We start from the raw sequence: 21,829 nt of genomic DNA on the forward strand, positions 1-21,829 counted from the left end.
GACTATATAGCAAATATAAAGCTTGAAATTAGATACAGTAAATGGAAAAGAAAAAATCTAAAACTAAGATTAACTCATCCTATTATAATCAATAAAAAATAGATTTCTCCAAGAGAATGATAATTTTGAAGCACTCCTGTGGGGGGATGAGGGGAGAGAAAGCTACACAGAAAATGCAAATTCAGAAAATAATAGAAATCTAAAATAGCAACTTGGAGAACTAAAAAGTGATCAATTCCCACATTCTATTAAAAGAAAAATAAATTATCACTTCATAATCTCACTATCTTCAAAGATCAGAGGAAACAAAACCAAAAAGATCTAGTTGAGTTTTATGTTTTTAACTTAATTTAATGTTAAGAGAAGAAAAAAAAGAGTAGAGGGAAAAGATATATAGTAGGAAAAGACTGAGGAGAGGAAAAGTGAAGGAGACGGCAGGGAAGGAGTAGTAATTTCATGATCTCCTGGTCAAAGTTAGGGATAATTGTGAATGAAGAAAGTATAGGAAAAACCTGGAATTGAGCAGCAAGACAGATCAGTGAGTTTTAATAAGGTATAAGAATTGAGAAAGGCATCAATAAAAGTAAAATAAATCAGTAAACATTTATTAAGTGCCTACTACATGCCAAGCACTTGAGTTAAGCATTAGGGATACAAAAAAAAAAAAAAAAAAAAAAAAAAAGCAAAAGACAGTTCTTGTTTTCAAGGAACTCATAATCACATAGAGGAGACAACATGCAAATCAATATATACAAATAAATTGTATTCAAGAGTAATAGAAAATAATTGATAGGAGGAAGGCACTAGAAATAAGAGGAGTTGGGAAAGGATTCCTGTAAAAGATGGGATTTCAGTGGAGACTTAAAGGTAGCCAAAAAGTCAATAAGCAGAGTTAAGGAGGGAAAGCATTATTGCAGATATGCAGAACAGCCAGCAAAAATGCTTAGAGCCTAAGGATGGAATGTCTTATTAGTGGAACAGCCTGATGGCCAATGTCACTGGCTCAAAGAGTACATAGAGGGAAATAAGGTGGGAAAAAAAAAAAACCGGAAAGGATAAAGGATTTAGGTTATGAAGGGATTTGAATATTAAACAGAGTATTCTGTGTTTGATCCTAGAAGCTATAGAAGCTACTGGAGCTTATGAAGTAGGGGGAATAACATGATCAGATCTGCAGTTAAAAAAAATTATTTTAGTGGCTGAATGGAAAAGAGGGAGCAGAGGCATACAGACTCATCAACAGGCTATTGCAATAATCACTCATAAGATAATGAGGGCTAGAGTAGTGACAGTGTCATTAGTGAAAAGGGGAGCAGATCTGAAAGCTGTTACAAAGATGAACCTGAGAGACTTAGAAATAGATTGGATATGGGGGTGGGGAAAGAAAAGGAAGAGGATGAGGGACAGCACTGAGTCAAGGATAACTTCCAAGTTGTAAGCCTGTGACAGTAGGATGACAATGCTGCCCTTTACAGTAAGAGTGGAAAGGAGGTAGGTGGGTGGATGAATAAAGGTTTAGGTAAAAGATAACAAGTTCTGTTTGAACATGTTTAGTTTAAGACATCTACTAGATATCCATTTTGAGATATTCTAAAGTTAGTTAGAGATGCAAGATTAAAAGTCAGCAGAGACTTTAGGCACAAAAAAGATAGATTTAAGAACCATCAGCATAAGGATGGTAATCAAATTCATGGAAGCTGATAAGATTACCAAGTGAAGTAATATAGAGGGAGAAGTTCTCTCTATATATAGTAAGGCGTCCTGAGGGAAATCTATGGTTAAAAGGTATGATCTGGAGAAGCAAAGCAGACCAAGAAAGAGCAATCAGAGAGGAAGGAGACTAAACCAGAAAGAATGGTGTTCCAAAACCTAGAGAGTAGAGAGTATCAAAAGCAGAAAGAGTGCTCAGTAGTATCAAAGGCTGCAGTGAGGTCATGGAGAATAAGAACTGAGAAAAGGCCACTAGATTTGGCAACTAAGAAATTACAGATAATTTTGTAAAGAGAAGTTTCAGTGAAATGATAAAGTTATAAGTCAGACTATCTGGGTTTGAGAAAAGAGTGAGAGGAGAGAAAGTAGAGACACCTATATAGAGAGGTTTTCTTGAGATGTTTAGCTACAAAGGAGAGAAGAAACATGAGGCAACAGTAAAGGTAGAAGGATCAAATGAAGGTTTTTTTTTTTAAATAATAGAGGATACATAGGCATGTTTGTGGGCAGAAGAGGATGTTACAAAAAGAAAAAACAAAGTCAAGAATCAATGATAAAAAGAGGGAAAAGAGAATTGAAATTACATGATTCAGATGACAGATTATTAGTACCAAGTTCATTTTCTTTCTTCCCTCATATTTGTTTTAGTAGAGAGAAGTCATAAAATATGCTTTTCTTATAACATAGATCTAGAGCAATAAGGTACCTCAAAAGCCAATTCACCTAATTCCCTCATTCTGTAGACAAGGACATTGAAGCCCAGAAAAGTTAAATATCTTCCAAAAGATTTGACATGGAAATTGAAGAGAGATGGGAGTTAGGAATCATGGATTAGATCATAAGCCTGAGTGACTCTGAGACTGGTGGTGGGCTCAAAAGTAAAAGGAAATTATGTAGTTTCAGAAAGAAATATAATGGGTTTTATTTTGATATGCTGAGTTTGACATATCTATAAGACATCTAGTTCAAGAGAAAGGATAGGGTTGGATAAACAGATCTGAAAATCATGAGCACAGAGTTAATTCTTAAAGAAGAAGAGGGCCTAGGACAGAGCTTTAAGGTACACCGATGGTTAGTTGTCATAACATATTAGAAGAACCATCAAAGGATACAGAAAAGGGACAGTCAAAGGTGGAAGGAGAATCAAGAAAGAGCAATCTGCAAAAACCTAGAGAAATACAAGAAGGAAAGGGTGATCAACAGTGTTAAAGGCTGCAGAGGTCAAAAAGATAAGAACTGAGAAAAAGCTATTGGCAACTGTTGGTGGCTTTTTCATTGTATTATAAAGCTAACCTGGAGGGAAAAAAAAATAGACCCAAACAACAAAAACTATAAATGTAAAATAGATGGAATTTGCTCATGGAACAGGAGAGTGGCAGAATGGATCAGAAGAAAATACAAAATGTTTAAAAATGATTGTACATGTATAACCTATAGCAGATTACTTGTTGTTTGAGGGATGAGGGAGTTAAAGAAGGGAGAAAAAAATTGAAACTCAAAATCTTACAAAAATGAATGCTGAAAATTATCTTTACATGTAATTGGAAAAATAAAATGCTATTCATAAAGAAAATCCAATACAATATTGTTTATTAAAAAAACTTAAAATAAATATTCACAAAATTAAAATAAGCTGTTATAATAGTCCCTATAGACCCACATGTGCAAAAATGTGTGTGGCAGCCCTTTTTGTAGTGGCAAGAAACGGGAAACTGAGTGGATGCCCATCAGTTGGAGAATGGCTGAATAAGTTATGGCATATGAATATTTTGGGATATTATTGTTCTATAAGAAGCGATCAGCAGGATGATTTCAGAGAGGCATTGGAAAGACTTACATGAACTGATACTAAGTGAAATGAGCAGAACCAGGACATCATTGTACATGGCAACAAGATTACATGATGATCAATTCTGATGGACATGGCTCTCTTCAACAGTGAGATGATTGAGGCCAGTTCCAATGATCTTGTGATGAAGAGAGTCATCTACATCCAGAGAGAGGACTGTGGGAACTGAATGTGGATCACAACATAGCATTTTCACTCTTTTTGTTGCTGTTTGCTTGCATTTTGTTTTCTTTCTTATTTTTTCCCCCTTTTTGATCTGATTTTTCTTGTGCAGCAAGCTAACTGTATAAATGTGTATATGTATATTGGATTTAACATATTTTTAATATATTTGATATAACTGGATTACTTGCCATCTAGGGGAGGGGATGGGGAAAAGGAGGGGAAATTTGGAACACAACAAGGTTATGCAAGGATCAATGTTGAAAAATTATCCATGCATGTATTTTGAAAATAAAAATCATTAATTAAAAAAATTAAAAATATATAATAGTTCCTATAACATCTCTGTTAATATAAAAAAGCAGGAATAGGAACCATGATTTCAAAAAAGCTGATTTGAAAAAAAAAATGTTTAAAAAATTAAATAAGTTCAGAAGCAAATGATAATTGTGTGGATCTGATGCCATGAGGACAGTTCTTAGTTCCAGTCTCTATCTCAGGATTTAGCTTGCAAGAGAATAACTAGAACAGGAATCCCAGATCAAAGGAGAATCCACAGTTCAGATATGAAGTTGCAGAGCCTCTTAACAGGTTAACAACAGTCAAGTTCTGGAGTAATCTCCTAAAACTTTCAAAACTTTCAAGCATGATAACCCCAAACCTGAGTAAGGAAAAAGGGAAGGGAGAAGAATTTGCCCTGTATCATATACTTTTAGAATACGGAAAGCTTACAGGTAACAGTAAAACAAAAGCTCAGCTAAAACATTCCCCACAGAATGAATCAGTGCACAGGCTCAGCCTAACACAAATTCTAATGTCAAGAAGTTGGAAACACAAGCAAAAAAACAAAAACAAAACTATTATAGCAAGAGGGAAACAAAAGGCATAAATCCAGAAGAGAATGACTTGGAAAAGAATTACAAGCAAAGACTCAAAAGAAAAATCCAGTAAATGACATTAATTTAATCAGAATTCTAAAAAAAAATAAAAGTTTTAAAAAATCATTTTAAAATCCAAATGAGTATGATAAAGGAAAGAATGAGAAAAGCAACAGCATTAATGGAAGAAAAATATGAAATGCCTGTTAACAACTTGAAACAAGAGATGCAAAACTTTACCAAAGAAAACACCCTGAAAATTAGAATGATTCATATAGAAGCTAATGAATCAATGAGACAATAAGAAACATTTTTAAAAACTCAAAAGACTTGGGGAGGGGAAAGAAGAAAATGCCAGGTAGTCAAGGAAAGTCAAGGAAAATAGTCAAGTTTAAAAAAAAGGAGGTGGCCTGGAAAATAATCTGTTAAAATTCATCAGACTACATACATCCCATGACCAAATTAAAAGTGCAGATATCATTTAAAAATTAAAAAAAAAAAAAAGAGCCCAGATTTTTTTTTAAAGCAAAGGACAAAGGAAAAGTGGGAAAAAAAAATTTATCAGTCATTTCATAAAACAAATTCCAAAATAAACACTTCCAGGAATATTACAGCAAAAATCCAGTTTTTCCAGATGAAAATAAGAATTCATGTACCAAGGAGCCACAGTCAGTATCACATAAGATTTAGCTAGCACCAATATATAAAAGCAAAAAGCTTGATATACTATATTCTGGAAAGTAAAGGATATGAACTTACAGCTAAGAATAGTATGCTAAACAAAAATAAATATAATCCTATAGAAGAAAAATGACCTCTAAGTATTCCTGATGAAAAAATTAGAGCTGTATAAAAATGATATGTAAACACAAGTCAAGAAAAGCATAAAAAGGTAATCAATCATGAGGAAGCAATGATAAAAGAGTATAAAATAAGCTAAGGTGCTTACTCTTATATGGAATACATATCTCTCCCCTCAAAATTCTATCATCATGGTAGGAAAGTTTTTGGGGGAGGAGAAAGAAAAGAAGAGGGATTAGACAGTCTAATTGGACATAAGACCTGAAAGTGATTTGTTATTGCTTAGTTGATCTTAAAGGAAGAATGAAAAAGATGGGACATGTGGGAAAAGAGGAAGAATGAGAAAAATTATATAAACAGGGTATACAAGTAAAAGTCTATTCAACAAGGAAGTAGAGTGAGGAGTGGGTCTAAACCTGAATTAGTCAAGGAGTTAAGAATACACATACATACACACACAGTTAGGTTCAGAAATAAATTTCACCCATCAGGGAAACAGGATGAAAAGGAGTTAAGAGAAAGAAATGTGTGGGAGAAGTAAGAGACTAGGATAGATTAAGGGAAAGATTAGTCAGGTGCAAAGTAAACATTTAAAGAGAGGGTAGGAAACAAAGAGAAATAAAATATAAGAGAAGTGTGGAAATGAGTTCATTAAGCACCTACTATATGCCAGGCACTGTATCAAGTACTTTACAAATATACCATTTGTTCCTCTCTGACTTAGGTGTTATTATTATTCCTATTTTACAGTTGAAGAAACTGAGGCAGAGAGCTACTAAGTGTTTGAAGATGGATTTGAACTCAGGTCTTTTTGACTCTAGGTCTAGCACACAATTAACAAAAACATAATTAACAATTATAATTGTGAATGTGAATGGGATGAACTCACACTCAAAATGCAAGAAGACAACAAAATGGATTAGAAACTACAATTCAGCAATACGCTATTTTTAGGAACCATACTTGAAGCAGAAAGATACATAGACTTAAAATAAAAATCTGGAACAGAACTTATTATACTTCAGTTCAAGTAAAAAGGGCAGGGGAAGCAATCATGATCTCCATCAAAGCAAGAGAAAAATTAACTAAAATAGAAACTTTACCAAAGAAAACTCCCTGAAAATTAGAATGGCCCATATAGAAGCTAATGAATCCATGAGACAATAAGAAACATTTTTTAAAATTCAAAAGACTTGGGGAGGGGAAAGAAGAAAATGCCAGGTACATCATAGTCAAGGAAAAAAAAGGGAGGCGGCCTGGAAAATAATCTGTTAAAATTCATCAGACTACATATATCCCATGACCAAATGGGTCACGAAAAACTACATTTTTCTGGCAAATACCATAAGCAATGAAATAATACCAATGCAGAATATGTGCACAGAATGGCAAAGCATCTAAATTCTTAAAGGAAAACTTAAATGATTTATAGGAAAAAAACAGTAAAATCTCTAATGAGATTTAGTTTCTTCTTAAATCCGATCAAATCTAATCCCAAAATAAAGAAACAAATCAAAAACAAACATCTGAAGAACCTAAACAGAATACGTATTTCTCAGCTATGCAAATTTCATAAAAACTGATCATATAATAGCACATAAAAGCCTCACACAATAAATGCAAAAAATAAAAATATAACCATAACATGTAATAAAATTATATTCACTAAAGGATTTTTTTGAATTGGAAACTGAATTGAAAAATTGAAACAAAGATTAAAAATTAATAGAAAATAAAATAGCCCTAATGAGATCAAAGAACAAATAATAGAAACAAAAAATGATAATAAAAACAATGAGACAACATGCCAAAATTTTGGGGATGCAGCCAAAATATCAATGCCAAAATTTAAAGTTAAACATTAGCAAGCAGAGTAATATAGAATATAATAAAAATTACTTACACATATGTAACTTGTGACAAAGCTAGATTTATACTAGGAATGAAGAGTTGCTTATATATTTGGGAAATTAGATATAATTAACCCCCCAAAACCTCATATGATTTTACCAACAGATACAAAAAAGACTGACAAAATACCTCCCTTTTCTGTTAGAAATACTAGAAAAGGATAGAATCTTTCCTTAAAATGACAAGCAATCTCTAGCTAAAATCAAGAGCCAGAATTATCTATAATGAGAATATGTTAGAGACTTTTTCAGTAAGATTAGAAGTAAACCAAAGGTTTCTAGTATCACCATAACTATTCAAAATGTTGTGCTAGAAATGCTAGCTATAGTAATAAGAATATAAAAAGAAATAGGAGGAATAAGTATAGCCAATGAGAAAACAAAATTATCCCTTCTTAGAGTTGATAAAATGTTTTACTTAGGGAAGCCTAAATAGTCAATTACAAAACTAAATTAAAAAATTAACAACTTCAGGTAAATTGTAGATTGTGAAACAAATAACCACAAATTCAAGAGAGATTACATTTAAATTACACACACAAATAGTATAAAGTATTTGAAAGTCAGTGTCAAAATTCATATAAGAATAATATGAACACAGTTAAAAAACAAGTCTTTATACAAATAATGACAGATTTAAATAACTGGAGAAATACAAATCCTCATGGGCAGGCCAAGACAATTAGAAAAAATTAACAATATTACCTTAATTAACTTACTTATGCAGATCTATATCAAATAAACTACCAAACGATTCTTTATAAAACTAGGGGAAAAAATGACAAAATTCATCTGGAGAAACTAGACAAGAATGAAGAGAGGGGCAAAGTCATTTATATAACCAGAAACTATGCTAACCATTTTCTAAGTATTATCTTCATTTGATTCTCATAACATTGGAACATAGCTACTGTTATATCCATTTTACAATTGAGGAAACTGAGACAAACAGAAGTGCAGTGACTTTCCCAGTCACACAGCTGGCAAGGATCTGAGGTATTATTAAGTCCAAGCTCAGCACTCTATCCATTGTGCCACCTAACTACCTCCATTATCTCTCTTAATGAAATGACATAATAAAAATAATATCAAGTAAATTAAAGGAAAAAAAAGGAAGATAGCCTAGCAGTGTTGAATTTTAATTTATTCTATAAAATCATAACCATCAAATCAATTTGGGTAAGAAACAGAGTAGTTGACATGACATGAAGAAAACAAGCACAGGAATTCCCATCTATTGGGGGATGGCTAAACAAGTTGTGATATATGACTAAACTATTATATTGTCAAGAAGCAATGAAGTTGATTTTACAAAGAAAAAAAAAAGAACACTTACATGAGATAATGAAAACTGAAATGATCAGAACCAAGAGAATGCTCTATAAAATAACAATACTATTCAAAAAATAAAGGTGAACAGCTAAGTTATTTTGAAAATTATAAATATTTAAAATCAAATACAAAGGATTTATGAAGGAAGATGATAATCATCTCCAGAGAAGGAATAATGGTTTTACACATACACATATGTATGCACACATGTGCATACCTGCATTTGTGTCTAAAGAGAGGGGGAGGAAGAATAATGACTTTCTCTAGTGAGGCTAGTAGGAAGGGAGGGAGTCAGTTCAGAAATTAAAACATAAGCAAAAAATTTTTATTTAAAATAAAATAAAATGTAACCTGCAACATTTCTAAGTGAGCTCAACCCAAAGTATGAACAATTGAAAAATGAGAGAGAAATGAAATGAAGGCAATTAGGGAAGGTGGTATTTATAGTCACATAAAAAAATGCTCTAAATAATTATTGATCAGAGAAATTCAAATTAAAACAACTCTAAGGTACTACTATATACCTCTTAGATTGGCTAAGATGACAGGAAAATATAATGATAAATGTCGGAGGAGATGTGGGAAAAACTGGGTCTCTAATAGATTGTTGGTGGTTGTGAACTGATCCAAACATTCTGGAATGCATTTTGGAACTATGTCCAAAGGCTATCAAACTGTACAGACCCTTTGATCAGCAGTGTCTCTACTGGGCATGTATCCCAAAGAGATAATAAAAAAGGGAAAAGGACCCACATGTGGAAAAATGTTTGTAGCAGCTCTTTTTGTAGTGACAAGGAACTGAAAACTGAGTGGATGCCTATCAGTTGGGGAATGGCTAAGTAAATTGTGGTATATGAATGTTTTGGAATATTATTGTGCTATAAAATATGATCAGCAGGATGATTTCAGAGAGAACTGGAGAGACTTACATGAACTGATGCTAAGTGAAATGAGCAGAACCAGAAGATCATTGTACGGCAACAACAAGATAATACAATGATCAATTCTGATGGACTTGGCTCTTTTTAACAGTGAGGTGATTCAGACCAGTTCCAATAGACTTGTGATGGAGAGAACCATCTGCATCCATCTAGAAAGAGAACTATGGGAACTAGATGTGGATCACAACATAATACGTTCATTTTTGCTGTTATGGTTTGCTTGCATTTTGTTTTCTTTCTCATTTTTTTTTTGATCTGATTTTTCTTGTACAGCACAATAAATGTGGAAATATATATAGAAGAACTGTACATATTTAACATATTCTGGATTACTTGGTAGGGAAAGGGGTGGAGGGAAGAGAGGGAGAAAAATTTAAAAGTTTTGCAAGGATGAATGTATATATATTTTGATTATAAAAAGCTATTATTTAAAACAAAAGTTTCCTAAATAGAAGTTTCCTTACAAAAGAAATATAAAAGAAATCACAAGTTCAGTCCAAACCAACAAATAAACAACAAATAGTCAAAATCCAATTAAGGAAATGAAAGTAACTTTATGGCAGGTCAAGTTGATCCTGTGTGACCACCACAAATCCAGTTGCTCAAAAGAAAAAGCAAATCTTCACAGAAATCAGATGCTTTATCTTAAGTTAGATCACTCAGATAGACAATTTAAGATGTTCACCATGGCTCTTTTCAATAATGAGATGATTCAGGGCAGTTCCAATGATCTTGTGATGAAGAGAGCCATCTCCACTAAGAGAAAGAACTGTGGAAACTGAGTATGGATCACAACATAGCATTTTCACTCTTTTTTTTTTGTTGTTGTTTGCTTGAATTTTATTTTCTAATTTTTTAATCTAATTTTTCTCATACAGCAAAATAACATATATATATATATATATATATATATATATATATACACACACACACACACACACACACACATATATTGTATTTAACATATACTTTAACATATTTAACATATATTAGACTACCTGCCATCGAGGAGAGGGGGTGGGGAGAAAAAGAGGAAAACTGAAACATAAGGTTTTGCAAGAGTCAATTTTGAAAAATTATTCATGCATGTTTTGAAAATAAAAAGCTTTAATAATAAAAAAAATAAGATGTCCACAAGTTGGCTGTCTCAGGGAGCTAGCAGTTTATCTAAAGTGAAGATCTTGACACAGAGACTGAGTTAGGGTTGTTACAGTACAATAATTCCGGTTCAGAATTTGCACCACTCAAAATATTTACTTACATTTACACCTCTTCAAAATGAAGCATTTTCATTTTAGTTAGCAACAATATCTACCTAGTAACACTGATTCAGTGTGAGGACCACAACATAGCATTTCCATTCTTTCTGATATTATTTGCTTGCATTTTTGTTTTCCTTCTCAGGTTTTTTTACCTTCTTTCTAGATCTGATTTTTCTTATGCAGCAAGATAACTGTATAAATATATATACATATATTTTATTTAACACATACTTTAACATATTTAACATGTATTGGTCTACCTGCCATCTGGGGAGAGAGTGGGGGGAAGGAGGGGAAAAGTTGGAACAGAAGGTTTTGCAAGGGTCAATGTTGAAAAATTACCCATGCATATGTTTTATAAATAAAAAGCGATAATTAAAAAAAAGCAATACTACTGTGAACTTCATCCATACCTAACTTGTCACATATTTACTCATCACAATTACTTTACAGAAACCACTTTATACTCTTTTGAATTAAAATGTGAGTCTAAAATGCACCAACCCTTGCATATAGTAACAATTTATGTTAACTAAGAAACTATTCCTTTACCAAAGTAAAAAAAAAAAAAAAATCATTAACAAAAGGCAGATAAGTAAAATTTCTTATTTATCTCTGAGTCTAGTCACAGATTGATTGTGTAATATATCTGCATCTTTTAAAAGCCATAAAATTAACTAAACATATTTTAAAATATACTTACCAGGATGATTAGAAATGGGAGGTTGGAATGCAATCTCATTGTGAACTGGCCCTGGAGAAACAATAACAAAATTCCCATACCATTAATTTTCCCTGTGATCTAAAATTGTGAATAATCCTTCTTTGTGTATAACTCATAGACCCAGTGCATCATCCAAGAAATGAATTTGTTTCATTATTGAGTAAATATTTTAAGAGATTTAAATTTTGTTCCTTTATATTTTCTCTAATGACTATCACAAAGAATGATTCAAATAATATAAATTAGTTCTAAATATAAATTCACTGACTATTAAGAGATCAACTGCCAAAGCTTTTAAATATTCACATTCTTGTAACATTAATCCTAACTACTCCTCGAGGTCTCACTGATATTTGGTTGAGAGCTTTGCTAGAAATGTGCTTCTTAATCATATCTATGTTCAAGAATATATCTTGGCAGTCCACATCTGAAATGTTCGTTCTATGTTGATGACTAGTAAGGCAAGCACAGCAGCTTAGCCCCTAGTACTCCAGGATCTTACAATCTAGTTGTTAATGTGTAACATATAATTTATGAAAAAGACAAAGACCAATAACAAAACAATAAAATGAATGGAAATTAATATAGTGTAAATAACATTATGTGTTGATACAGGACATGAATTTAGAACTACTAAAAATAAGTAATGCTTACAAGAAATGTCAAAAAGTAATTATAACAAAATTATAAGCATTTTAGTCATTAAAAAAAAATCCCACGACTGAGCAATTAAAGTTAAGAAAATATCCTGTATCAAAACAAACAAAATTTTCAAACCAGCTTACAGTAATGTCCAGGATGGGGTGGCATAGGCGGATGATGCTGAAGATGACCATTTTGGTGGTGAGGTATATTAGGCGTATATGCTGCAGTTCTACTTCCAGTCCAGGTGGTAGTACTGTCTAAAAATTAAGATCCAGAGGGATTAACTTAGATAACTACCTATTTTCTGAAGAATATGAAAGTTTTTTTTAAAATAGTAACAATGTACATACTATGATGATAAGTAGCTGGCTGAGCAGTAAATCCATTCTGCTGCTGTCCTGGTTGAGGTCCTGAAGCTATCTGCAAAAGTCCTTCACTATGGCTGCCTGTCAATATACTGGTAGGCTGACCTAAATAAACAACAATTTTTATTTTTACAAGACAAAAATTATTTGTCACTGATTTTCTAGACTGTATAAAAGATGTATTTTTAACACTATAACTTCAGAATAAAAAGTTCTACTGATAATCACCACTATAAAAACAGGGAAAGAAAACCCTTAGCAATCAACTGCTGTTTTGACTATTTAATAAAAGAACAAAAATCTGAAATAATCCATAAGTAAAACATTCCTTGTGTCTGAAGTAGGATAAAAGAGAGTTTTACATTATATAACATTTGGAACAATTTATGGTGGCCTATTTATTCAGAATGCTTTTAAAAAAAAACTATTGCTATACAGTCCAAATGCCATAAAAATCCTCCCAGTCCCTCTTTTATCCACCATACCTGATCCATTCTGATAACCCCTCTAGAAGCTCGCCAGCTTGCTCCTTGCTCCACACCTGGCCATCTGTTCCAGTTTCCTCAGGACTCTTCTGAATAGAACTCCAAAGTCCCAGGATCAAGGAAACTATGTACTGAGTTGCCAATTTTCCACTTTGAAAAACTGACAAAAATTAACTCTTCTAAAATTCTGATTTTGCTTTGTTTCAGAGTGGTTGGGTAAACTATGAAAGAATATTAGGAGGATTAAATATACTGCTGGTACTGGATTAATCATTATGGCATAGTTTGGTGTTAGCACTAAAGTTGCAGAATTAAAAATTACAGGTAAGTAGAAGAAGTTGAGCTATAGGAAAGGAGCTAAGCTTTTGTAATCAGTGGACTTAGAGGCTACTAAGACCTATATAGCAAGGTTTTGGTGAGAGATAAAGAGAACTATTTCTAATGGGAGATAAGAAAAGGTAGAGAGAAAAAAGATCAAGATTATGAATCATAGCTTACTCTCCTACCAAGAGCCTACTAATAGCAGCTGTTGTTTAACTACACTACTAAATTTGACTACACCAGACTATTTTAAGTACTGATATATGCATTTAAAATTGAGAAAAAGAACCATCTTTTTTTTTCCATTTCCTTTTTTTTTTCAGGAATTTTACTGTTTCTGGGTTTAAAGCAGTCCAATAAAAAGACAACTGTATCCTTCCAAATCCATTTCCTGAAAATCTGTCATTTTCAGTACAGATTTTTTCCATCCTAAGCATCCTCATCCTAGATGATGGTAATTGTAATGCTGAAGAACTACCAAGGATTTCCCTTTCCCTGCCACCAAAAAAATGGCAATGGTAACTGTTTTCTCTCAAAAGAGAGAAAGAATAATTCTCCCCAAAAGAAATATCTTCCCCAGCAAAATACAACTTATTAACTTAAGGATCTGCTTATTACATTGAAATTTACTACCTAGTTTATTAAAAGATAAATAAAGATTGTCTTTGAAACATACACATATATTGCAACTTTTGGGGGACATTTAAAAAAGGATGTAAAAATGGTTTAAAATTTCAATCAAGAAAAAAAATCTATTTTTCCTATGTGAGTAGTACTTTAATTCTTTTAACTTCTTACCTTGTAGTATTTTCTATTCAACTAAATCAGAGTTCTGTGAAGTTGGAGAGAATGAAAGGCCCCCTTGTTCAAAGTGTCAAAAATGCAGGCTCCTTCATAATGCCACAAATCACAGTCCCTCAACCCCAAGTGATTAAATTCACAAGGTAAAAAGAGGAAAATATTCTTTGTATAAAATGAAATTATATTAATACCTCTCCTTTAAGTAAAGAAATATTTTAACAGTCTGAATAAAAAATAAAAATCAGTGAGAAATTTTTATACCCAACTGGGCAAAAAAGCTACTTTGTTCCCTTCCAAAGCTCAATTCTTCAACTACTCCCAATGGAAAGAAAGAACATTAATAATAATGACATTAACTGAAGTTGATATTTAGAGAGAATCAAAATAACTAAAAAATTTATTTTCAGATTATTAGCAAAAATTTCTCTACTGCTTGTGGTCTGGGATGTTTTATTTTAACACTATTTTTAAACATATGAAAGAGATAATTAGCCTCATGGTCCTTTTTTTCCCCCTTATTTATCTACAAGTTCCATAAAAATGCCTTTTGTTTTAAGATTCAAATGAGTTTCTTCTTCATCCCTTATTTGCTATATTTCCTACAATTTTTCCTTACTATATTCACCAATTTAAGTATGAAGCAAGTGGTTTCAGGGGAAAAAAAACCTATTTTTAAAAATGTGAGCAAAAGTAACTATTTCTCACAAAATGAATTGTTTTAGTCTTCAAGCAGAACCAAGCTACTCCACATCTGAGTTTTTTATGTTTCAATAATTATAATTATAATAAGCCAAACCTCAAAAGACCTCCTGGAAAGCAGAAACTATTTTTTGTTTTTCTTGTATTCCAAGTTTTTAGCAATGTGCCTCGTACATAGTACGTTAATAAATGCTAGCTGACTGACAATAATTAAGGATGAATAAATTCAACTTGGAGATTTTCTGAATTTATGAGATTTTCTGAATTAGGTAAGTCAGATGTGGAAGTGGAGGCAGAATATTACATGATGTATACTGTTTTTAAAAAACTTTAGTGCTACTATTCTTTCAATACATAGCAATCCCACTATATCAGCAAATTGGTAGGCTTGCTAAAGAAGGAAGCAAATTCAATGTTATGTAAAAACTCACAAGTGCAACATTTTTAATTACAAAAATCAAATTTTAAAAAAATTTTTATGAGCAATCAAAGAATCACTCTCCCGACCAGATGATGGCCTTTAACAAAGGGATAGATACTATATTTAGATGAGGTACTTTTTTCTTGATTCTCTACCTGCCTGGCAGCAAAGCATTGTGGGCATACAATTAATAATGATACTAACTAAATTCAGAGCAGCAATAATAAACTTAATTTAAATTACTTTAGCCATTTCACCATCATTTATCATTTCCTATTCTTAAAATAGGATTAGTGTAAGTACAGAATTATATGTAAAGAGACTTTTGCTTTACATTCAATTTCATCAGAAAAAGAGGTACTTATATTTCAATAATCTGTCAAAATCATCTAGTTTTTTTCTCAAGTGTGTTTTTTGAGAAGAGCTGAGATTCCAATTAATATGTATTACTGAATATTCATGATTTTTCCCAAATAATAATAAGCAAATTAGATCATTGACTATTCAATGTTCAATGTTAATATTTCTATAATATAAATAACATCAAAACAGTTAACAGCTTTGAACAATAAAAAAGTTCTTTAAAAGAATGTTTAAAATCTTGAGACTTGTTAATACCTTGCCTACAACATTATATATTATATTAATAGTGTCATTAACACAAAGCTATAATTCAAATAGAGTCTTACTAATATTTACAAATGTCTTTGGCTATATTATACATTTTACTTTATTTTCCAGGATCAATCTGTAGACTAATGAACACGTTAGATGGGCAAGTGCTTATTAAGGATACCATGGCAGTTCTTTCATTTTAATTTCTTAGATTTCATATGGAAAATCTGATTACATAAAAGTAGTCTAATTTAGGTAATTTTTACTTTCTAATTCTACATTTTGTATATCACTCACTTGTGGAAGCCACAGGAATGTTGGGAAAGTTAGTGGTGCTGGTAGTATTAGACTCAGATGGAGCTAACATGGCTGGGTTGGTGTATGTCTCTGAAGATGCACGGTTACTTGGTGGATGCTGTATGGTCTGAATTGAATGTCCTTCAGTGGACAATGATGGCTGTCCCTCAAAGTCATGAACATATTCGTCCTTCACCAACATACTTGATGGAGCTGTATTAAAAGTTAAACAAATTCAAAATCTATCAAAACAGCATAAGCATTTTTAAAAACCCATTAAGTTCCTTTGGTGAAAATCCTAATCCCAATTGGGAACCATCTTAAACTCAGGAAAAATTACTTATTTACTTATTATTTTGGATATGGAAAGGCATCAAGTATTATCAATGTATAAACTATTTGCCTGATCTGTGGGATATCCGAAAGCTTCTTACTGCCTTAAAGATAAGCACTGTAGGCTGTGATTTTAGCACTAAAATTATTTTTTTTTAATTTAATTTTATTTAATAATAACTTTGTATTGACAGAATCCATGCCAGGATAATTTTTACACAGCATTATCCCTTGCAATCACTTATGTTTCGCCTTTTCCCTTCCCTCCCTCCTCCCCCCCCCCAAGATGGCAAGCAGTCCTATATATGTTAAATATGTTGCAGTATATCCTAGATACAATACATATTTGCAGAACCGAACAGTTCTCCCGCTGCACAGGGAGAATTGGATTCAGAAGGTAAAAATAACTCGGGAAGAAAATTAAAAATCGAATAGTTCACATTCATTTCCCAGTATTCCTTCTTTGGGTGTAGCTGTTTCTGTCTATCATTTATCCAATGAAACTCAGTTAAGTCTCTTTGTCAGAGAAATCCACTTCCATCAGAATACATTTAGCACTAAAATTATAAATAATATTAAAACAATTTTTATATTCCAGAGCAACAAAAGAAAGCTAGAATTTAACTAACTAACTGACTTGCAACTTCCACCATAAGAATAATATGCTTAATTGTTATAATGGCACAAGTCAAAGTTTGGGAAAACATTTTTTCTTCGTCTAACTGGTAAGCCCAATTTTTCAAGCCACATTCAGAAAGAGAAATGCATAGTTTTAGTACTTCATTTTATTACTTGCTAGAGAAGACAGGTAGTGTTAACACCTAATATCTCTTATGTTAAATAAAATTCCAGATGAATAACTTTTTTAAAATTCTTAAATTTAAAAAACTTCAGATTATCACTACTGCAGAGATGTGCTGGTGCCAGGTCAACCATGGAGCCAAATGTTAAATTTTCAAACATGAGCATTCATAAACCAGGACTTGGTTTATTGTTCTGTTGATTGTCTAGACTTAAAAAGTGATAAAGAATATGTCAATAACGCAGACTAAAATTAAACGTGATAATTAGCAGAAGCAATTACTAAACATTTACTAGCACACTGTCTGGGGAATCATATAGCCCCTATATAATAGAGAGGTCAAACTATTATTTCTTCCTAAAAGTTAGATAGACATGATAAACTTATGTATGGTGTTATGAACAATACAATGAAAAACAGCTCTCTGGATGAATGTTCTTTTTTTTTTTTTAATGGAGCTAAAAGGGCTACCTAGTTTTTGATTCTTTAGATTACATTTCTCATACACATTCAGATTTAAAAGTTTTTCTTTTAAAATAATAAAATATAAAATATTTGCCCTATTTTTCCTCTCAGAGTCATTGTTTCCCTATCAAGAATTTTCTCCACACTAAAATCCAAGAAAGGAAAAAATGGCAGTCTGTATCAGTAAGAAGATTGCAAAGGAAATTAAGGATACTTTGAGGGGTGGCAGATCTGGATCTGTTACTACTATAGAAAACAAGTGCACTCATAGTTGCACTGTTATAATTTTCTAAGAGGAGCATGGATAGCATAGTATCACAGATCTGTAATGTTTTCACCAGATTTCCCCTTCGATAATTATAAATATCACTTAAGTATAGTAGAACATATCAGCTAGATAGTACTGCTGAGCAAGTCATCCAGTGAAATCTCAGTGGAGAAGGTAAATGGAATTGTTTTTAGACTTCTTTGTTGAGGTCAGGAAGATTTGTATGTTCAATGAGGAAGAGTCCCAGAAGGCAACATTCAGAGGACCAACACTAGAGGGAGACAAAGTACAGTGTTATCAAGAATAATTTGAGAAATGCCCCAAAACTTCTTGCTCCACAAACTAAAAATAAAATTTGAAGAGGGATGTTTATGTCCTTCTACCTATGATCCTACACCATGATGGTGGGTAGAGAATAGATTTGAAAAATCTAAAGCATATAACTTCAAAGTTACTGAAGTCCTACACTGCATCTGCAATGGGTGACATGGAAAAGAGTTGTCACCTGGTGAGTAAAAAGGTTAAATAATCCTTAAAGGAGATGAAAGGACTTTAAAAAAATATATACAAATATAAAATTCCTAGAGAGGCAGACCAGTATAAGTGAAGGTTGGAAATAGCAAGATCTAGCTTCTAGTTTTACCTTTGACACATACTAGCCATGCAACTATGGGCAAATTACTTAAATTCAATGTCTCCAGTTAACTCATAAATTACAGATGAGTTGCTCCACTGAACAGGTAGAGGAAGTTTCTGCACTGGAAGTTCCCTGTATCAAAAAAATCAAAGGTACAGATCCTTCCTCCCAAAAGACAAGTAATCATTTATATATTAAGTATTTTAAAGTACATTTTCCCCTTCCATAACAGTCCTATGAGGTAAATTAATAGTCATTATTACAACATTTGATAATGAAGAAGTGAAGGCTCAGAGAAGAAAAGCAATACACTGCTACTAAATGGCAGGCAGGACTTTAAATTACATCTGATTCCAACTCTAGATCTCTCCTATTTCAAAAGAGATAACAATGAGCCACTATCAGGACAGAATATAGTTCTGAATTACCCATACCTGCCCAATCTTCCGTCAAATAACAGTATATATTTGTATCATGAAATGAATCAAAAAAACAATTTATTCACAATATGTTAAGAATTATACTAAATGATATGAATGCTTCTCAAGGAAGAAGTTTAATCCTCAAGTATAAAAAAGTTTATTTGTACAAATTTACCTGGTCCATGTGACCATAACATCATTAGCAACAGGTGCAAAAGCAACCAATCTTCAGTTCTTAAAGCAAAACCCACTTGCCAATCATATAATGACTCAGTGATTCCTTCTATAACTCTAGGGAAAAAAATAACCCATCTGTATTTCAATTTTCCTACCTATAGGAGAGGTGGGTGTGCTGATAAAGGTTTAACAAAGAAAAATGTGCCCAGGATATATTTTTAAGTTTAATCAGCATTATTATTGTTTTCCTTAAGTCTAGACACCCAGCAAAACAGTAAATCAATTCCTGGTTTATAGAATTTGTGGATTTCACAAAGGTAAATGCTCACACTAAAAATTTATCTATAGTCAAATTAGGAGGGGGACTATAGAAAGCAGAGACAATGATTAAAAACAGATTACCTACCAGAACTTTGCAATGTCAATCCTGAGAGATCTTAATTTGAAAAGAGGAGAGGACAATAGAGAGGGGAAAAAAAGGAGAAAAATATATTATCACCATGGAACAAGACAATAAATTTAAAAACCCACAATCATGTATTACAAAATTGACTAAATATATATTCAACTATAAATACTATAAAACAATCTTATTTTGAAAAGTTTTTAAAATATTAAATACATGGATTTATTTGAAGTAACTAAACATTATATAAGAACAATTTTTTTATTGGATTCACAATTGGGATAAACAAAGTTATCCCATGCTCTCAAATCTTTCGATAAATAATTCCATTAGTAAAGGATCGGTCTACCTACCAATGCCAGGCGATACAACTCTTTCATAATGATATGGATTCACACAGACACTATCACATTTTAGATCAAAAGCGTACTGACAGTATTTCACATGTTTAAGTTCATTTTTGTGAAGATCAGGCCACCTCCAGAGACGAGCATATATCACATGAGGGAAACCTTTCCGACCAGCCACCTAAGGAAATTTTAAAATAAGACCATTTATAAATGTATATTATAAATGTAAATTGTCTGAAACCATCTAAAATACTGAAGTATAAATTCAAGAAGATAATAGATTCCATAATGCTCCTAGAGAAATTTTAGGTTTAAAAGACTGATTGTGATAGTCTACCTCTAAAATTTGAATGGTAAAAATTCACTGAATGGTTACAAGAGATCATGCAATAAGAACATCTAATTTTATTATCTCATTAAATAAATTATTTACAAAATATATTTAAGACTATGGAATAAACTCAATACTAAGCTCCTTAGCTTATAAATTAAAGAGAAAAGTTTTCTAGTTTTCAATATAATTCAAGTGCTAGATGCATGTCATACTTTAGATAACATTCTAAGATAGTAAGATATACAATAAAGAAAAGCAAGTTGGTTTTTTTTTTAAGTCAAAATTCGGTTTAATTTATAGTATTAAAGTATCTTTTTGAATATATTCTTATAACTTTGTCTTTCAGTAGAATAGTATTTGAAGTGGAAGAACCAAACAATTTATTCTGCACTCACAAATACATCTCAGAAAGAAATAACAAGAATAGAAAATCAATCATCCTAAAAAACAAGAGTAAGATTGTTGTATTAAACTAACCTGAAGCCTGCCATCCAATGTCCTCTGTATCGTGACACATTTGCTGGGATGGGCACCATTTGTAGTTATAGCTGTTATTAAAGAATCCAATTCATCCTTCTTCTCCTTCAGCTTCTTTACCAAACTTTCAATTGCTCTTTTTGCAAATGTTTCACTTTCTCCACCTTGTCTATGGCACATCAAACTATGAACAATGCTCAGACAGGCATCATTACTTGTGGGTGTGTTAGTAATAGACATATTGTCCATTTGTTACCGTTTATTTCTTGAATCAATTAAGTCCAAAATTTCTAGAGCAATTCTGATAGTGTTCAAGCAGCAAGGAACAATTCCTAATGCTGCCCACAGGCAAAACAGTTACAGACATGTGGTATACAGGATAACCTAGGAAAAATATGAGAGAGGACAAAAAAGATTAGGAAAGCTGTTTTTTCTTTCATTTTAACTAAGTATACTGTAATAGTGAGGAAGCACAAAACTTGTTCTCATGAAGTTCAAGTTCAGTTCCCAATTCAGATTTATAAAACTTGGGACTTTTGTTTAGATACTTATAGATATTTAAGGTATTTTTTAAAATGTCAAGTCAAAGACTACTAGACTGCAATTCTAACATCCTGCGCTTTTAAGATAATATGTTTAAATATCAGAAAGACAAAAATTGTCAAGATGTTACTACTACTTAAAAGTGTATTTATTGTAAAATTTATTTAATTAGTCTTTTGAAGGGGTTGGGTAAACTAAAATTCACAAAAAATTAATAATAAAATATAATTCAAGAACAAAGATTAAATTCAATAATTATAATGTCACAAAAATGTTAATAAAACTTTGAAGAGTAGGATTCAACCACATTCTTAAATACTTCAACCACAATCGTTAGTCTAGTGAAGTAAAAATTCCACTGGCTTTATACTCCAAAGAATTGGTAAGAAGACCTCAT

At 32.0% G+C, this 21,829-nt stretch overlaps 1 protein-coding gene across 2 annotated transcripts in view; it reads right to left on the bottom strand.

Moving 5' to 3' along the window:
• The window catches only part of SMAD4 (SMAD family member 4), a 68,019-nt gene that overhangs the window by 22,854 nt on the left and 23,336 nt on the right, over window positions 1–21,829 (bottom strand). For both annotated transcript variants that reach the window (XR_007949242.1, XM_051969623.1), the window contains exons 2-8: window positions 20,890–21,273; window positions 20,082–20,256; window positions 19,729–19,758; window positions 16,219–16,431; window positions 12,565–12,684; window positions 12,355–12,471; window positions 11,549–11,599 (exon numbers count right to left, since the gene is read on the bottom strand). Coding sequence is in view for 1 of the 2 variants with exons in the window: in XM_051969623.1 (XP_051825583.1) it covers window positions 11,549–11,599; window positions 12,355–12,471; window positions 12,565–12,684; window positions 16,219–16,431; window positions 19,729–19,758; window positions 20,082–20,256; window positions 20,890–21,138 (955 nt within the window). In the remaining variant the exon portion in view is untranslated. The remainder of the gene's footprint in view (window positions 1–11,548; window positions 11,600–12,354; window positions 12,472–12,564; window positions 12,685–16,218; window positions 16,432–19,728; window positions 19,759–20,081; window positions 20,257–20,889; window positions 21,274–21,829) is intronic.

The sequence above is a fragment of the Antechinus flavipes genome, chromosome 1 (assembly GCF_016432865.1).
Source record: "Antechinus flavipes isolate AdamAnt ecotype Samford, QLD, Australia chromosome 1, AdamAnt_v2, whole genome shotgun sequence".
NCBI classification, from domain to species: domain Eukaryota; kingdom Metazoa; phylum Chordata; class Mammalia; order Dasyuromorphia; family Dasyuridae; genus Antechinus; species Antechinus flavipes.